The following is a 12,131-nucleotide window of genomic DNA, read 5'->3' on the forward strand; positions in this document are numbered from 1 at the left end:
GTGTACTGCAAATATTTTCATACAGTAATAGATTTTATAGGTAGAAATACGTTAAAGTCACTGGAGTTCAAAGCACTTATACCATCAATTGATTTAGCCTCAAAAACCTAATAGAACTCTCTCTTCTAAGATGGAAATTTTGTTTATATTCAGGTTTAATTTGAAAAGCTCACTTTTTATGGATACACATGAAGGATTTGGCCAAAGATGCCCATTCTGGCATGCTTGGGACACCCAAAATTCCCAATGACTTCAAGGAGAATTTTGAAGTGTAAGAAATGACAACCTGAGTCCTTAAAGGTTCCATGGATCAAACAGGAGAATGCCTGAACTGATCCTTCTAAGAAAATTACACAGTATTTGTTTATATGTATTACAAAATGACTGTACAAATTATTACTTCGACTTTCCACAGAAGTTTAATTTTGGGATAGCACAAGCACATGTGTCAACTCCAAAGGTCAATCATTGAGAAAATCAATGGGAATGAAAAGTGTAAGGAGGGATTTATATCAGAGAAGTTCTTTTCCATCGTTTCTTACAACTTTGAATCCTATCCCTGCTCTGCCTAATAACCTACTAAAGTATGTCAAATCTCCAGTTGGCAATGGATGGCAAGTTTGGATCATATTTGTTTTGTAGAGTAAAGATAGCTTTTTGGTTATCATTAATAATATTTATTTTGGAAAAATATTTTAAAAATGAATTTCTTCATTAACAAAACAGTAAAAAAACTCAAATAACATTTGCACAATATTCCATAAATACATTTATATACAAAAAATATAGTCACATAGACCCGAAGTGCCTTTGTACATATTTACCAAAAAATTTAAATTATAAAAAATGAACATCACAAAATACTCAAGCTTTACAATTATCATGAAAATATTTTTACAGATTCAAAAAAATAACACACTTTTTTCACCTAGTAAAAACACATTTTAGTATAAAAAAAGACATTAAAGGCAGTGTTTGTGTCTCTAATTCAAGAAAAGACTGGCTCATAAGAATCCAAAATATACACTTCACGCAGTGCATGCTTCTTATGTAGTAATTAAGTCCATTCATTTAAATATATATAGAAAAGCAACTGACCATAGTGCAATGATAAAATTCATAAAGGCAGTGCAACAGTTATTCTTGAACACAGATCCTTGCCTAGTGTCCATCTTGTTTTTTTGCAGTCACTTTGCTAACTTCAGTAGAGAACCAGCTCAGCCTGAATTTAGTTTCTCAGCAGCAGTCAGTGAAGGAATCTATCTCCCTTTCCTCTTTCAGCAGCATTCATTGGGGCATATCTCCTTTGAAATTGTTTTGAACAACAACTTGGTCATATCACTTCCATTTTACACCTGTAGAGAGTTGACAGAAGCCAAGAACAGAGAGAAGCAAAGTTTAATAAAACATATAAAGGATCGCAGTGATTAAAAGGTGGACAGATCTAGGAGTCTATCCATGTGCTAGTAGGGCAGAAGGGACTCCACAAATAAGAGGTAACTAAAAAATTAAAATAACGCAGCTGTGCCCCAGTTCTGCAAGCTCTCGGTGTGTGGAACTCCCATGGAAGCAAATCATTTGCATGATTGGGATTTATCCTAAAATAAACTATAGGTTTTACAGCCTTCACAAGAAAATAAACACATCAGGACAGATCTCACCAAGTGTAAATTTAAATATATATAGAAACCATTAAAGACAACAGAGCTGCACTGATCTACACTACCTCAAGATCTGGTTCCTTTTTTTTTTTTTTTTTTGCAACCATTACGCACTGTACTAACCTCAGTTGCTATGATGCACTCATCTTTCTCTTCTGATATGACATACACCGACTGGTACTTCGTGTCCTTTGAAGTGGAATATACTGATTCTGGTCGTTTTCTTTCAGAAGTATCACTATTGAAGACAAAACCAAAAAAAAAAAATCAGATGGCTGCTTCTAGTACCAATAAGAAAACATATACACCCTTTGCAGTAAAACTGTTCTCTCAGAGCTATCATCAGAACCATACCTCTTTAGTGGTACTGCACTTTTCTCTTCTGCCTCTGAATCATATGTTTCACACTTGGCTTCGCATTTGCTGTGTTCTTCTTTAACAGAGTCCTCATTCTTGAGTTCATGCACCAAATTGTAATCCACTGATGGGTATCTAACTTTGTAGCCACTTTTATCAGAGTTATCACTGTGAAAGTCTACTTTCTTATTTGTGTTTTTAATCTGGGTGGCACCAATGACACTTATTGAAATGTCCTTTTCACGTTGGCAGTTGGCCAAGTTGTTCATGGTCTCTGTTTCACTCCTGCATGCATCAGGCTGATGGTGCCTCTTTTGCATTTTGAGTCTGACACAGACAACAATAGCAGCGCACCCCAGCAATAACATCAGGACCAGAATAATCCCAGCACATACTGCAATCCAAGGAAACTGTGCATTCTGACCCTCAGTGTACTTCTCAGTAAAATCAACAATTACAGGACCCTGAGGCTGTTCAGGGAGCAAAAACTGGCAGTTGAGTCCACCATATCCCCGAGCACACTCACACACATAACGGTTGTTTCTTTCATGGCAAGTAGCCCCATTGTGACAAGGGTTGTGTTCACATTTGTTGACTGGAGCACTACAGTTCTTTCCATTGTATCCTGGGGGACAGGTGCAAGAATAGTCATTAATTCCATCTTGGCAGGTTCCACCATTCAGACAAGGGAAGGAGGCACAGTCATCCACATTATCATCACAGTGTCTTCCAGTAAAACCAGCCTGGCATTGGCATATGTAGGAATTTCCAAGATCAACACACTGGGCTCCTGCAATATATTAAAAATGACAAATAATAGATAAGTTGTTATATAATGTCAAGCAACAACTCTTCTGCTTCACTGTGTACTTAATATGATGACAAGTCTCAAAGCGATAGGCTTTTGTTTCTGTAAAAACAAGGAGTAGTACTGTGGCATCATAAAGACTAACAGATTTATTTAGGCACAAGTTTTCATGAGTAAAAACCATTTTGTCAGATGCATGTAGTCTCCTTGTTGTTTTTTCTTAAAATGATGAAAATTGAGGCCAAGACTTAAAAAATGGATGCCTAAAAACAAACATGGAATTAAGACCCATTTCTGAAAATCCTAGCTCACTCTTAAATTTTTCCTTCTGTTTCCAGTAATAAAACTTTAGTTAATTTTCAAAACCTTATTTAAAAGGTAAGCTTTTCACCACTTACTCTGTTCACGTTTTTGCTTTTTACTCAGCTACATCAGTGGAACTAGACTAAGTCAATTTCATATCTTGGTTTACCTGCATTGACACAATGTTGCAGAGTTCGGATTGCAACCAATATGGAGAATTTTTTTTTAAAGCCCCTTTTTAAAAAATGAAAACAGTTTTACTACTGCTAAACAATAAAATTATTTAGCATGTTGATGATCCATTTCATCCATAGAGCTCAAAGCAATTTTACAAAGGCATTTTTAAAGTATTGGTATTCCCATTTTACAAATATGGAACTTGAGGCACAAGGAGGCCAAATGCCACACTCAAGATCACATTGAAAGACAATACTACTTATACTATGGTGCCATATCACACCATCAACTTTTAAGCAAAACTCCTCAGTTGAGTCAATGGGGGAGTTATAGGTAAGAACTGATGGCACAACATGGCAAGAAGTTCCGCTTAAAAATGATAGATTAACCTATAATTTTATTTTTATACAAACCCTACATTGGCAGCCTCAGTTACATGACAGTGTCCCTTTAAGAGGCAAAGGTAGTTTGCCTTACCATTAGCACAAGGACTGGAGCTGCAATAATCAATTTTCTTTTCACAGTTAAACCCGGAGTAACCCAACGGGCAACGACAGCTGTATCCACCATCAGGGTTGTCTGTACACCGCCCTCCATTGAAGCATGGGCCATCAGCGCAAGTCATAGCACTCAGCTCACAGTTTTTACCATAGAAGCCAGGTGGGCAGTTACAGGAATAGCTGTTTTCAAGATCCTACAGGGGAAAAAAATGATTCAACGTAAATAAAAATAAAAATTATTGTGAAAGTGTCTTTAGTTATTCGGATTTTTAAAATATCATTAACTCCTTTAACTTACGGTGCAGCTTCCACCATTCTTGCAGGGGTTAGCATCACATTCATTGATTTCAATCTCACAGTTGGATCCCGTGTACCCAGGACGGCAAGAACAAGTGTAGCTTCCCTGGCCAGTATTGGTGCAAGTGGCACCATTTTTGCAAGGCTTATGATGAGTACAATAATTAAGATCTGGAAAAGATTTTAAAGATAAGACAGATCCATAAAGATATGTGATAGTTTGCAACTGTTACACATCTTGAATGAGGAGGCACTCTAGAGCCAGTGATTTTCAAACTACAAGTCACAACGCAATACTGGGTCATGGAAAGTCAGGAGTGGGTCTCATTACTCCAGAGTGATCAGGTGACCAATGAGGGTGCTAAGACAGGCTACACAAGCCTGTCCGGGCCCTGCAGACTGCACTGCACCCCAGAAGTAGCCAGCAGCAGGCCTGGATCCTACATGGATGGGCGAAGAGAGTGCACAGGACTTCATGCACTGCCCCTGCCCTGAACACTAACTCCTCCCTCCCATTGGCTGTGAATCTGCTGCTGCCTGCTTCTGAGGCACAGCTCTGAGTTTCCTCCTACATCCCAAAGCTCTCATCCTCCGCCCTGCCTTAGAGCACACACTCTAGTCAAATTACATTGGGTCACAGAATCAACAATTTTCTTCAACAGGGTCATGAGAAAAAAAAGGTTTGAAAACCGCTGCTCTAGAAAATGGTGTTATTTTCTAAAAGGTTATGATATGCAATGATCAGGAACTTACCTTGGTTACAGAAAAGGCCACCCCAGCCTTCCTGACAGTTGCATTGCCAAGGTTGTTGACAGGTACCATGAAGACAGCCTGGGTATCGGATGCACTCGTCACAATAACGCCCTTGCCACCCAACCCTACATCTGCAAAACAGACAAAGGGTTGTCAGATTTGTACTTCCACCAGTTAGAAATCCTATCTCAAACTCTGCAAACACACTGAAGCAAAAACCAGGAATCAAGTTTCCTAAAAAGCCTTTAGTGATCCCTCATGTGGGAAAGTCACTGAGCCTAGCTGTAGCATCAGCTTTCATCAGCCCCAGCTACTTCTCTCATTGCCTTAAACAGAGCTATTATTCTAGGTACTTATTTTGTTTACTATCATAACAAACAGCTAACCTTGCATATACTACTGTAAACCCATTATGTTAATATAAATGACACTGATGTTTGACTTTTAGATTAATACTTCTAGATCTGGTATTATCTGGATTTCTCAGGTTACTATCTCCTTTGAAGTAACTAACCTTCAGATGACAGATGTCTTATCTAAGTCTAGAGCATCAATTTGACATTACGGACCAACAGCATCTTTTAAAAAAGGAAAAACCTCTGAAAACTTACTTGCATTCTCCAGGCTTGTCACAAAAGCCATGTTGTTCATCACATCCAGGCAAGCAAATTGCTGCATATAAATAAAACATATGGATATATAAGCTGCGGGGTCAAATACATCCCTTCTGAAAATACAGTTTTGAAGTGTCTTCTGGGTTGGGACAAACCCTCTTTCACTAGTTCAGTCAGTTAATAGCAGCTGAGTTAATCTCTGAAGGCTGGTGGAGTATTGATCTTCCTTAGTAACTGGGTACTTTGCTGATCACTAGGGATGAGCATTCTTCTTAATACAGTTGCACACAGACAAAAGAGGGCTCACAATTGCTCCCTTCCCTACAGCCCCCACCCCTCTTTCCTTCCCAGTGAGGGTCAGAAGTCCTTTTTTCCAATTCTATGCACACAGCTCCACCTCTTAATATCCCCAGAAAGTGTGTGTGTAGATAAGAGTGGACAGCTGGTGTGCAGGGTGCCAGTGCAGGACAGCTGCTCTATTGTCTATTCTCTCTCAGCAGCTGCCCCACTGCAACAATACCCCCAACCCCTTGCAACCAATCGGAGCTAAGATATGCTTCCCCAGCAGCCTATCCCTGCCCAGATCTAATCTATGGCACGCGCGTGATTTCTCTGCACAAACTTTTTTCTTATTCAAATCAATAAGTCTAAAGTTCTCCCTCCCCCTTGCAAGAAAAGGGGGCGGGTGGGCACAAACATAGTAAAGAGGTAAGTGGGCCAGAAGGAGGGAGGGTGGGGGGGAAAAGAGACTTCTGCTCATTATTTCGCCTGGTTATGGAACTCATTAAGCAGGCACTGCAAAGTTTTAATTCAACAAAGCTTGCCAGAGACAATGACATGAAGAAAGAAAGAAAGAAAGAAAGAAAGAAAGAAAGAAAGAAAGAAAGAAAGAAAGAAAGAAAGAAAGAAAGAAAGAAAGAAAGAAAGAAAGAAAGAAAGAAAGAAAGAAAGAAACAGGGAGCCTGGAAACCTCACTTGCTAACCAGAAAAACATTCTTTTTGCACAGGCACACAAACTGTACTGCCTAATAAACATTATTTCACATATTTTAGCTGATTTTTCATAAGACACAAAGTAGACTGTACTAAGAGGAGAGGAGAAATAGTCTGCTTGGTAACAGAAAAAGCAGCAATATACAAATATCAAAAGGTACTGAAACCCCAAAACTGTTCAAAGAAAAATTTCCTCTTCCTCCACCCCCCTAAGAATTCCAGTAAAAACCTTTAATCCATGGGGCACTGCAACCATTTAAAGGGGAAATTCAAGCCCTCTATTTACTTTTCAAAATTGTGCCATGTAGGACTGTGATCACCATATTATTCCCTAACAATGAGAATAAACTGGGCCTGTTTAATAACAGGCCATCTGAACTCACAATTTAGCTCTTTTTATTTTTTACAAGGCAAACAGATAGGCTGCCTTGCACACTATCACATCTACATTGTTTTCTTCCTCTTAAGCATCATGGTTTGTGAGGTTTGGAGGGGGAATTCAGTTATCTGTCAATATATTATTATAGGATACACACAAATTAGAATATTACCATATACTAGCGTATAGCAGAGTGGGGGGGGGGCTTTATATTTATCTTCAATTTATCTGACTTCTTTGACCACATCAGCTGCAATCTGCCCACTGTTCTTTCTCTGCCAGGGCTACATCTTCTGACAGGAGAGTCAAGCACCGCTTTTGTTTAATAAAAAACAAAAACACAACCTGCCTCCATAATGTTTCCTATTTCCCATAAATGTGTTTCTCCTCTGAATTACACTGATCTGGAGTATAGGGAGGGTAATATTCAGTCCTTGACTTGTGTCACATTTATGACCCAGTATCTCATGATCTTCCAGGATTAGGAATAAATGTTCTTTATATCACTAGAGAGGATCTTGGACTCCTCTTTTCCAATAGGTAACAGCACTTGTTTCGGAAAATTGTGAGATATCAAACATTACAGTCGTGACTTTATGACTAATGGATAAGCTACTTTGGAGCTGTAGAAGTTCTATGAGCTATAATTCCTCTAAGGCTTGTACCACATGGTGTGAAGATACTCTGACTTAGTGATAGAAAGATGCCATAAATAGCCCTGATATGTTTTCTTTTAAACTTTCTGAAACATTTCTATAATTAATTTTTCTATACAATTTTTGGTATAAACATAATATGTAATGGCATAGTGATGTCACTGGTGTAAGTGGGGAATCATTTCAGATAACTCACTTATTGTTTTGGTACTTCTGAGGAATGAGGTCATCCCACAGTCCATGCCAATAAAACCTTTTATACAGCACCACGCCCTCATATACTCTTTCTATCTTGGTTTTTATTTTCATCTGAGACCTGAACCAATGCACGGTGAAGTCAATGGAATATCTTCCATTGACTTCAGTGGGAATTGGGATACATGTGACTGTAGCAAGGAGAGATTCAATTGTGTTTCTTAGTGGACACTCACGTTCCGTGCAGTACTGGCCCTTCCAGCCTGGGTTGCAGACCTTCTCACCACGCTCTCCGCAAGTGAAGTGGCCAAAGGCATCATCCCTGGGACGGCAGAAAACAGAGCAGCCCTCTCCATAGTAGTGTTCATCACACACAAAGCGGTAGGAATACTTGAGGTCAGTGCGGTCATTGCTGTGCAGGTCCTGGGACCACTCCTCCCCCACTGTCAAATGGCGTTGCGTGGCCAGCCGACTGATAAGGCGTTCTGGGTTCTCTGTGAAGAGATGAAAGGAAAAAATTCAATTAGCTGTGAGTGATGGGAGTGCAGTGGGAATAAACACAATAGATTACCTGGAGGAGTTCACAGGAGGGGAATATTGTAAATTCAGAAATGCGAAAGCCATGTGCCTGCTGGGCTCCGTTTCTGAGAACACCCTTTTGAAAGCAGGAGAGTGAGAGAGGGCAAGGAGCGGCTACATGACTTGAGAAAGAAAGGAACCTGAGCCTGAGAAGTAGTAGGTTTGGATTTAATCCTGGAAAAGAATTTGCAGGAAGGTATTTACCTGTGTTGAGGTCATCGGGAGAATCTGTATGCAAAGCTTCAATGATGAGAGAGAAAGTGCCCTGGAAAATTAAAATACAAGAAAAAATGAACACAAAATGAGAATCAAATTCTAAAGTCAGCAAAAATGTGATCACAGGCAGCAGGGACAGGGACAGGAATGCATGTGCAGGTTAGGTGCAACCCCCGGCCTAATCCCTGACTCCAGATTGTTTTCACTTTTCTCAGGGGATTGGAAGAGCTTTTTGAAGAGTTGTTTCCTGGCCTGTTATTTCAGCCTGCTGGTACAGGATATGGTGTTTAGAAAAGGGCAGGGAGGCGGTGGGTAGGATGTGAGGGCAGTTGCCATTAATCTTCACACTTAATTTCCCCCAGTTGCAGACACTGGGAGGATGGGCTGGAAGGTCCTTTGGGAATGGCACGCAGGGCTGGCTATTAGCAAACAGCCTGCTCCAGGCAGAGAAGTGGGCGGGGGAGGGGGAGGACGGAGAAGGAGGGGGGAGGGAATCAGGACTTCCGCACACCGGGAACCATACTTGTGTTGGCGAGTGGCGGGGGGGGAGGCACCTCCCAAAACACGCCCAGCCGCTCCCACGGGCCTCCAGTCAGCTGGCAGGCTGGCCGGTTCCATAGAGACACACAAGCTGGCTGCGACACCGCGCTCCCTCCCCGCCGCCGTCTAGAGGCAGCCCCTGCTTCCCGCCCATCAAACCACCCTGGGCCGCCCCCTCCCCCCGCCGCAAGCCCTGCCTGTGGCCACCTCCCCGGCGCGCGCCCAGCCCCCGGGGGGGGGGGGGGGAGGCACTTACGGGCCAGGTGAAGCCGAAGGGGAAGCGGATGGGGTTGCTGAAGGCGGGCTCGGCGCTGTCGGGCACGCTGAAGGAGTTGGCTCCCAGCACGGGGGTGATGGCGCTGCCGTAGGTGCAGGGCGGCTCGGGGGAGACGCTGGCCTGGTAGTGCTTGAGGCACACGCGGAAGAAGGTCTTGCAGTCGCACTGCTGCAGCCCGGCGCCGCCGCTCCCCCCGCGGCAGCAGTTGCGGTTCCCCAGCAGCCCCTTCTTATTGACAAACTCCTGCAGCTTCAGCTCGAACACCCCGGAGCACCGCACCTGCGGGGGGAGGGGGGGACACGCAGCTCGTCAAAAGGCGCCCGCCGGCGCGGAGGGCAGGGGGTCACAACGCGGGCGCACCGTGCAGCTGGAGCCTTCTCCCCCACCCCCCGGCTCCGCTCCCAGCGGCTGCACGGAGAGCCGCCACCCGCAGGGCTGGGGGACCAGACTCCTCCTCGCCAGAGAGGAGGCTCCACAGTTTGCCGCATCCCTCGCTCCCAGCCACCCGCTGGCGTTTTCCTTTGCAACGGGGGGGGGGGGGGATGCCACCCCCTTCGTTCCCCCTTCTCCCCCCAGTGAGCTGTTGTGCATTGAAGCGCGCAGGACTAGCACCCCAGATCCACTTACCTGGCAATGGCAAAGCAGTACCGAGAGGATGGCAAGAGTCAGCATGGACTGACCTCCCATTTTGGAGGGGAGGGGTTCTCTTTCCTTCTTTTCCCCTTTCTTTCACGAGCAAAAAAATCAAGTGTCTCTCAAGAAGCCTGGGCTGGAGAAGCCTCTTGTGCCAGTGGAGTTAGTGTTAAAGTTTGCCTCTCTCAAGAGTCTCTTTTTCTCTTTTTTTTCTTGGTGATGCTCTTGGGGAGACTGACAGCCCTTCTGGGTGGCAAAAAGAGGTGAGCCTGTTTTGTTAAGACTGATACTCTAAACAGCAACTTTTTTCTCCTTTCCTCTTCCAATTCAGTGCGTTTCTCCTTTCGCCTAAAGCTTCTCTTTCCCCACCAGCCAAAACGGAAAAAAAGCCACTTAATTCCCAACAGAGGCAGAGAAAAGGCTTCTCGTGGAAGATTAAAAATCAGCGATCTGGAAATCCCTGTAGACTAAGAGGAGGAAGCGATAATTCCCGGTGCCTTCAAACGAGCGGAGCGAGGGCGGGGGGGCTGAGTGTTCTCCGCGTGCGCGGAGCTGGCCCCGCGCAGATGAGGGGCTGGGAAGTGTCAAACAGCAGCAGCAATTTGCAGGTCACGTTGGACTCATCCCCTCCTCGCAAGAAGCAAAGATCGATCTCGTTATGTTTTGTGGTGTCTTTTTTTTTTTTTTTTTTTTTTTGTTAAGGAATCCAAGCCAATTTTTATAAAAAAAAAAATCAGAGAATGTCTTAATGAAAGCGACCTGAGCGCGCCCGTGTGTGCTCCTGGGGCTCTCCTCGCGTGTGTGAGCTTTGCTGTGGCTCTCTCCGAGTGTGAAGCACTATGGATCTGCCTCTCATCAGGCGCCTGCCTTCCTTATATCCCGCCGGCCTCCTGCATGGCTAATGAGATGCAAATGAGCAGCCCCCCAATCTGGCTAGAGCTGTCACAAAGGAGCCACTTTTCCAAACCCTCCTCTTAATGGATCGCCAAATGGTCAGTGAGCTGTAAAATGTGCAATCCTCCTCCTCCTTTACCCCTCTCCCCTCCCGACTCTCACCAAACGCGCTCATTTACATTCCTGCAAATTTGGTAACCGCAAGAATCCCCCTTCTGCTCTGGGGAGATGGTAACACCCTCTCGCAACATGCACAGAAAGAGAGCGAGCAATACACCCCAGCAAGAAAACGAGCTCCAAGCCCTAAGATCTAGAATTACCTCTTGAAATGTGCAAAAGCACCACTGTGCCCCAGAAAAGTAAGTTGTTGGTAATAATGTACATTTCCAAGGATATCCTCTACCTTAAAGGGTTTGGAGGGAGGGGGATGAGCTTGACACACAGGAGAAATCCGATCTATTTAAATTCACACTGTCTTCCCCACGCTATAACCTAGATCATTAAAAAAAAACCACGCACACACGAATGTATTTGTGGGACCAAAGAAGAGATTTGGTGCTCTCCTTCCGCCGGTTTCTTAAAACCAGGCTACATTCAGGGAGCACGTTAACGGTGCTAAAATAATCCTCTCTGGGGAGGGGATAGAGAATCTGGCGTTTCGAAGTTTGCAAGGTGAAAGAGGCAGGATGCTTACTGGCCGATCAGAACGATCTGGATACACTACAGATATTTTCGAGCGAAGAAAAACGGGGAAGAGCCATGTGTTAAGTTTCAGGGGGTGGGGAAACATTTGGGCTTTTTTTAAAAAAAAATTCTCCTCGCTGAGAATGGTTTGCGAGCTGCCGAAGGAAGCAGTTAGCAAAGCCCATTTGAGTCCCATATCCCTATATTATTATTATCAGCCTCCTCATCAGCCTCTCTCCCTTTTTTCCCCCCTCCTTCAGCTTAGTAAAAAGTGAGTTTGGTGTGTGTCGTTCGCGTGGCTGTCATTAAGGCAGTTTGTTATTGTGTGAGGGCTGAATCAGTTGGCTCTTTGTGCTCTCAGCTGTATGGTAATGTAGACAGCACCTGCTCCCTGCACAATGCAAGGGAGAGAAAGAGCTCCCCTCGGCGCACGCTACTGCCTCTACAACAATGTCCGCACATTTTTTTTTAAGAAATCCCGTCCAGTTCACCCCCCTTTTCCCAGATTAAAAAAAACAACAACTTGACACCAACCGCCAACTTACTATTTTTTACACTGTCTATTGGACACTAGAACTTTTGTTTTGATTTTAAAAACGTGGCCAAGAGTTTACT

General features: G+C 43.6%; 1 protein-coding gene across 1 annotated transcript; it reads right to left on the reverse strand.

Moving 5' to 3' along the window:
• Positions 1-694: 694 nt before the first annotated feature.
• DLL1 (delta like canonical Notch ligand 1) lies at positions 695-10,909 on the reverse strand. Its single transcript, XM_075924691.1, has 11 exons — positions 9,933-10,909; positions 9,285-9,584; positions 8,477-8,537; positions 7,930-8,187; positions 5,468-5,528; positions 4,857-4,987; positions 4,105-4,274; positions 3,784-4,000; positions 2,016-2,808; positions 1,785-1,899; positions 695-1,355 (listed from the first exon to the last, which is right to left on the reverse strand). Exons 1-11 carry the CDS (start codon positions 9,990-9,992, stop codon positions 1,350-1,352), a joined length of 2,172 nt encoding a protein of 723 aa, XP_075780806.1. The 5' UTR covers positions 9,993-10,909; the 3' UTR covers positions 695-1,349.
• Between the last annotated feature and the right edge of the window lie 1,222 nt (positions 10,910-12,131).

This window comes from Pelodiscus sinensis, chromosome 3, assembly GCF_049634645.1.
Source record: "Pelodiscus sinensis isolate JC-2024 chromosome 3, ASM4963464v1, whole genome shotgun sequence".
Taxonomy (NCBI): Eukaryota; Metazoa; Chordata; order Testudines; family Trionychidae; genus Pelodiscus; species Pelodiscus sinensis.

Bases quoted from the DNA above. Each gene is read 5' to 3' on its own strand.
- DLL1 (XM_075924691.1), bottom strand. From the start codon at position 9,992: ATGGGAGGTCAGTCCATGCTGACTCTTGCCATCCTCTCGGTACTGCTT. The intron at 5,529-7,929 runs GTGAGTGTCCAC...ATTTATATGCAG, and splicing joins GGGCCAGTACTGCACGGAAC to CAATTTGCTTGCCTGGATGT. The intron at 4,275-4,856 runs GTAAGTTCCTGA...AATCTTTTCCAG, and splicing joins TGGCCTTTTCTGTAACCAAG to ATCTTAATTATTGTACTCAT.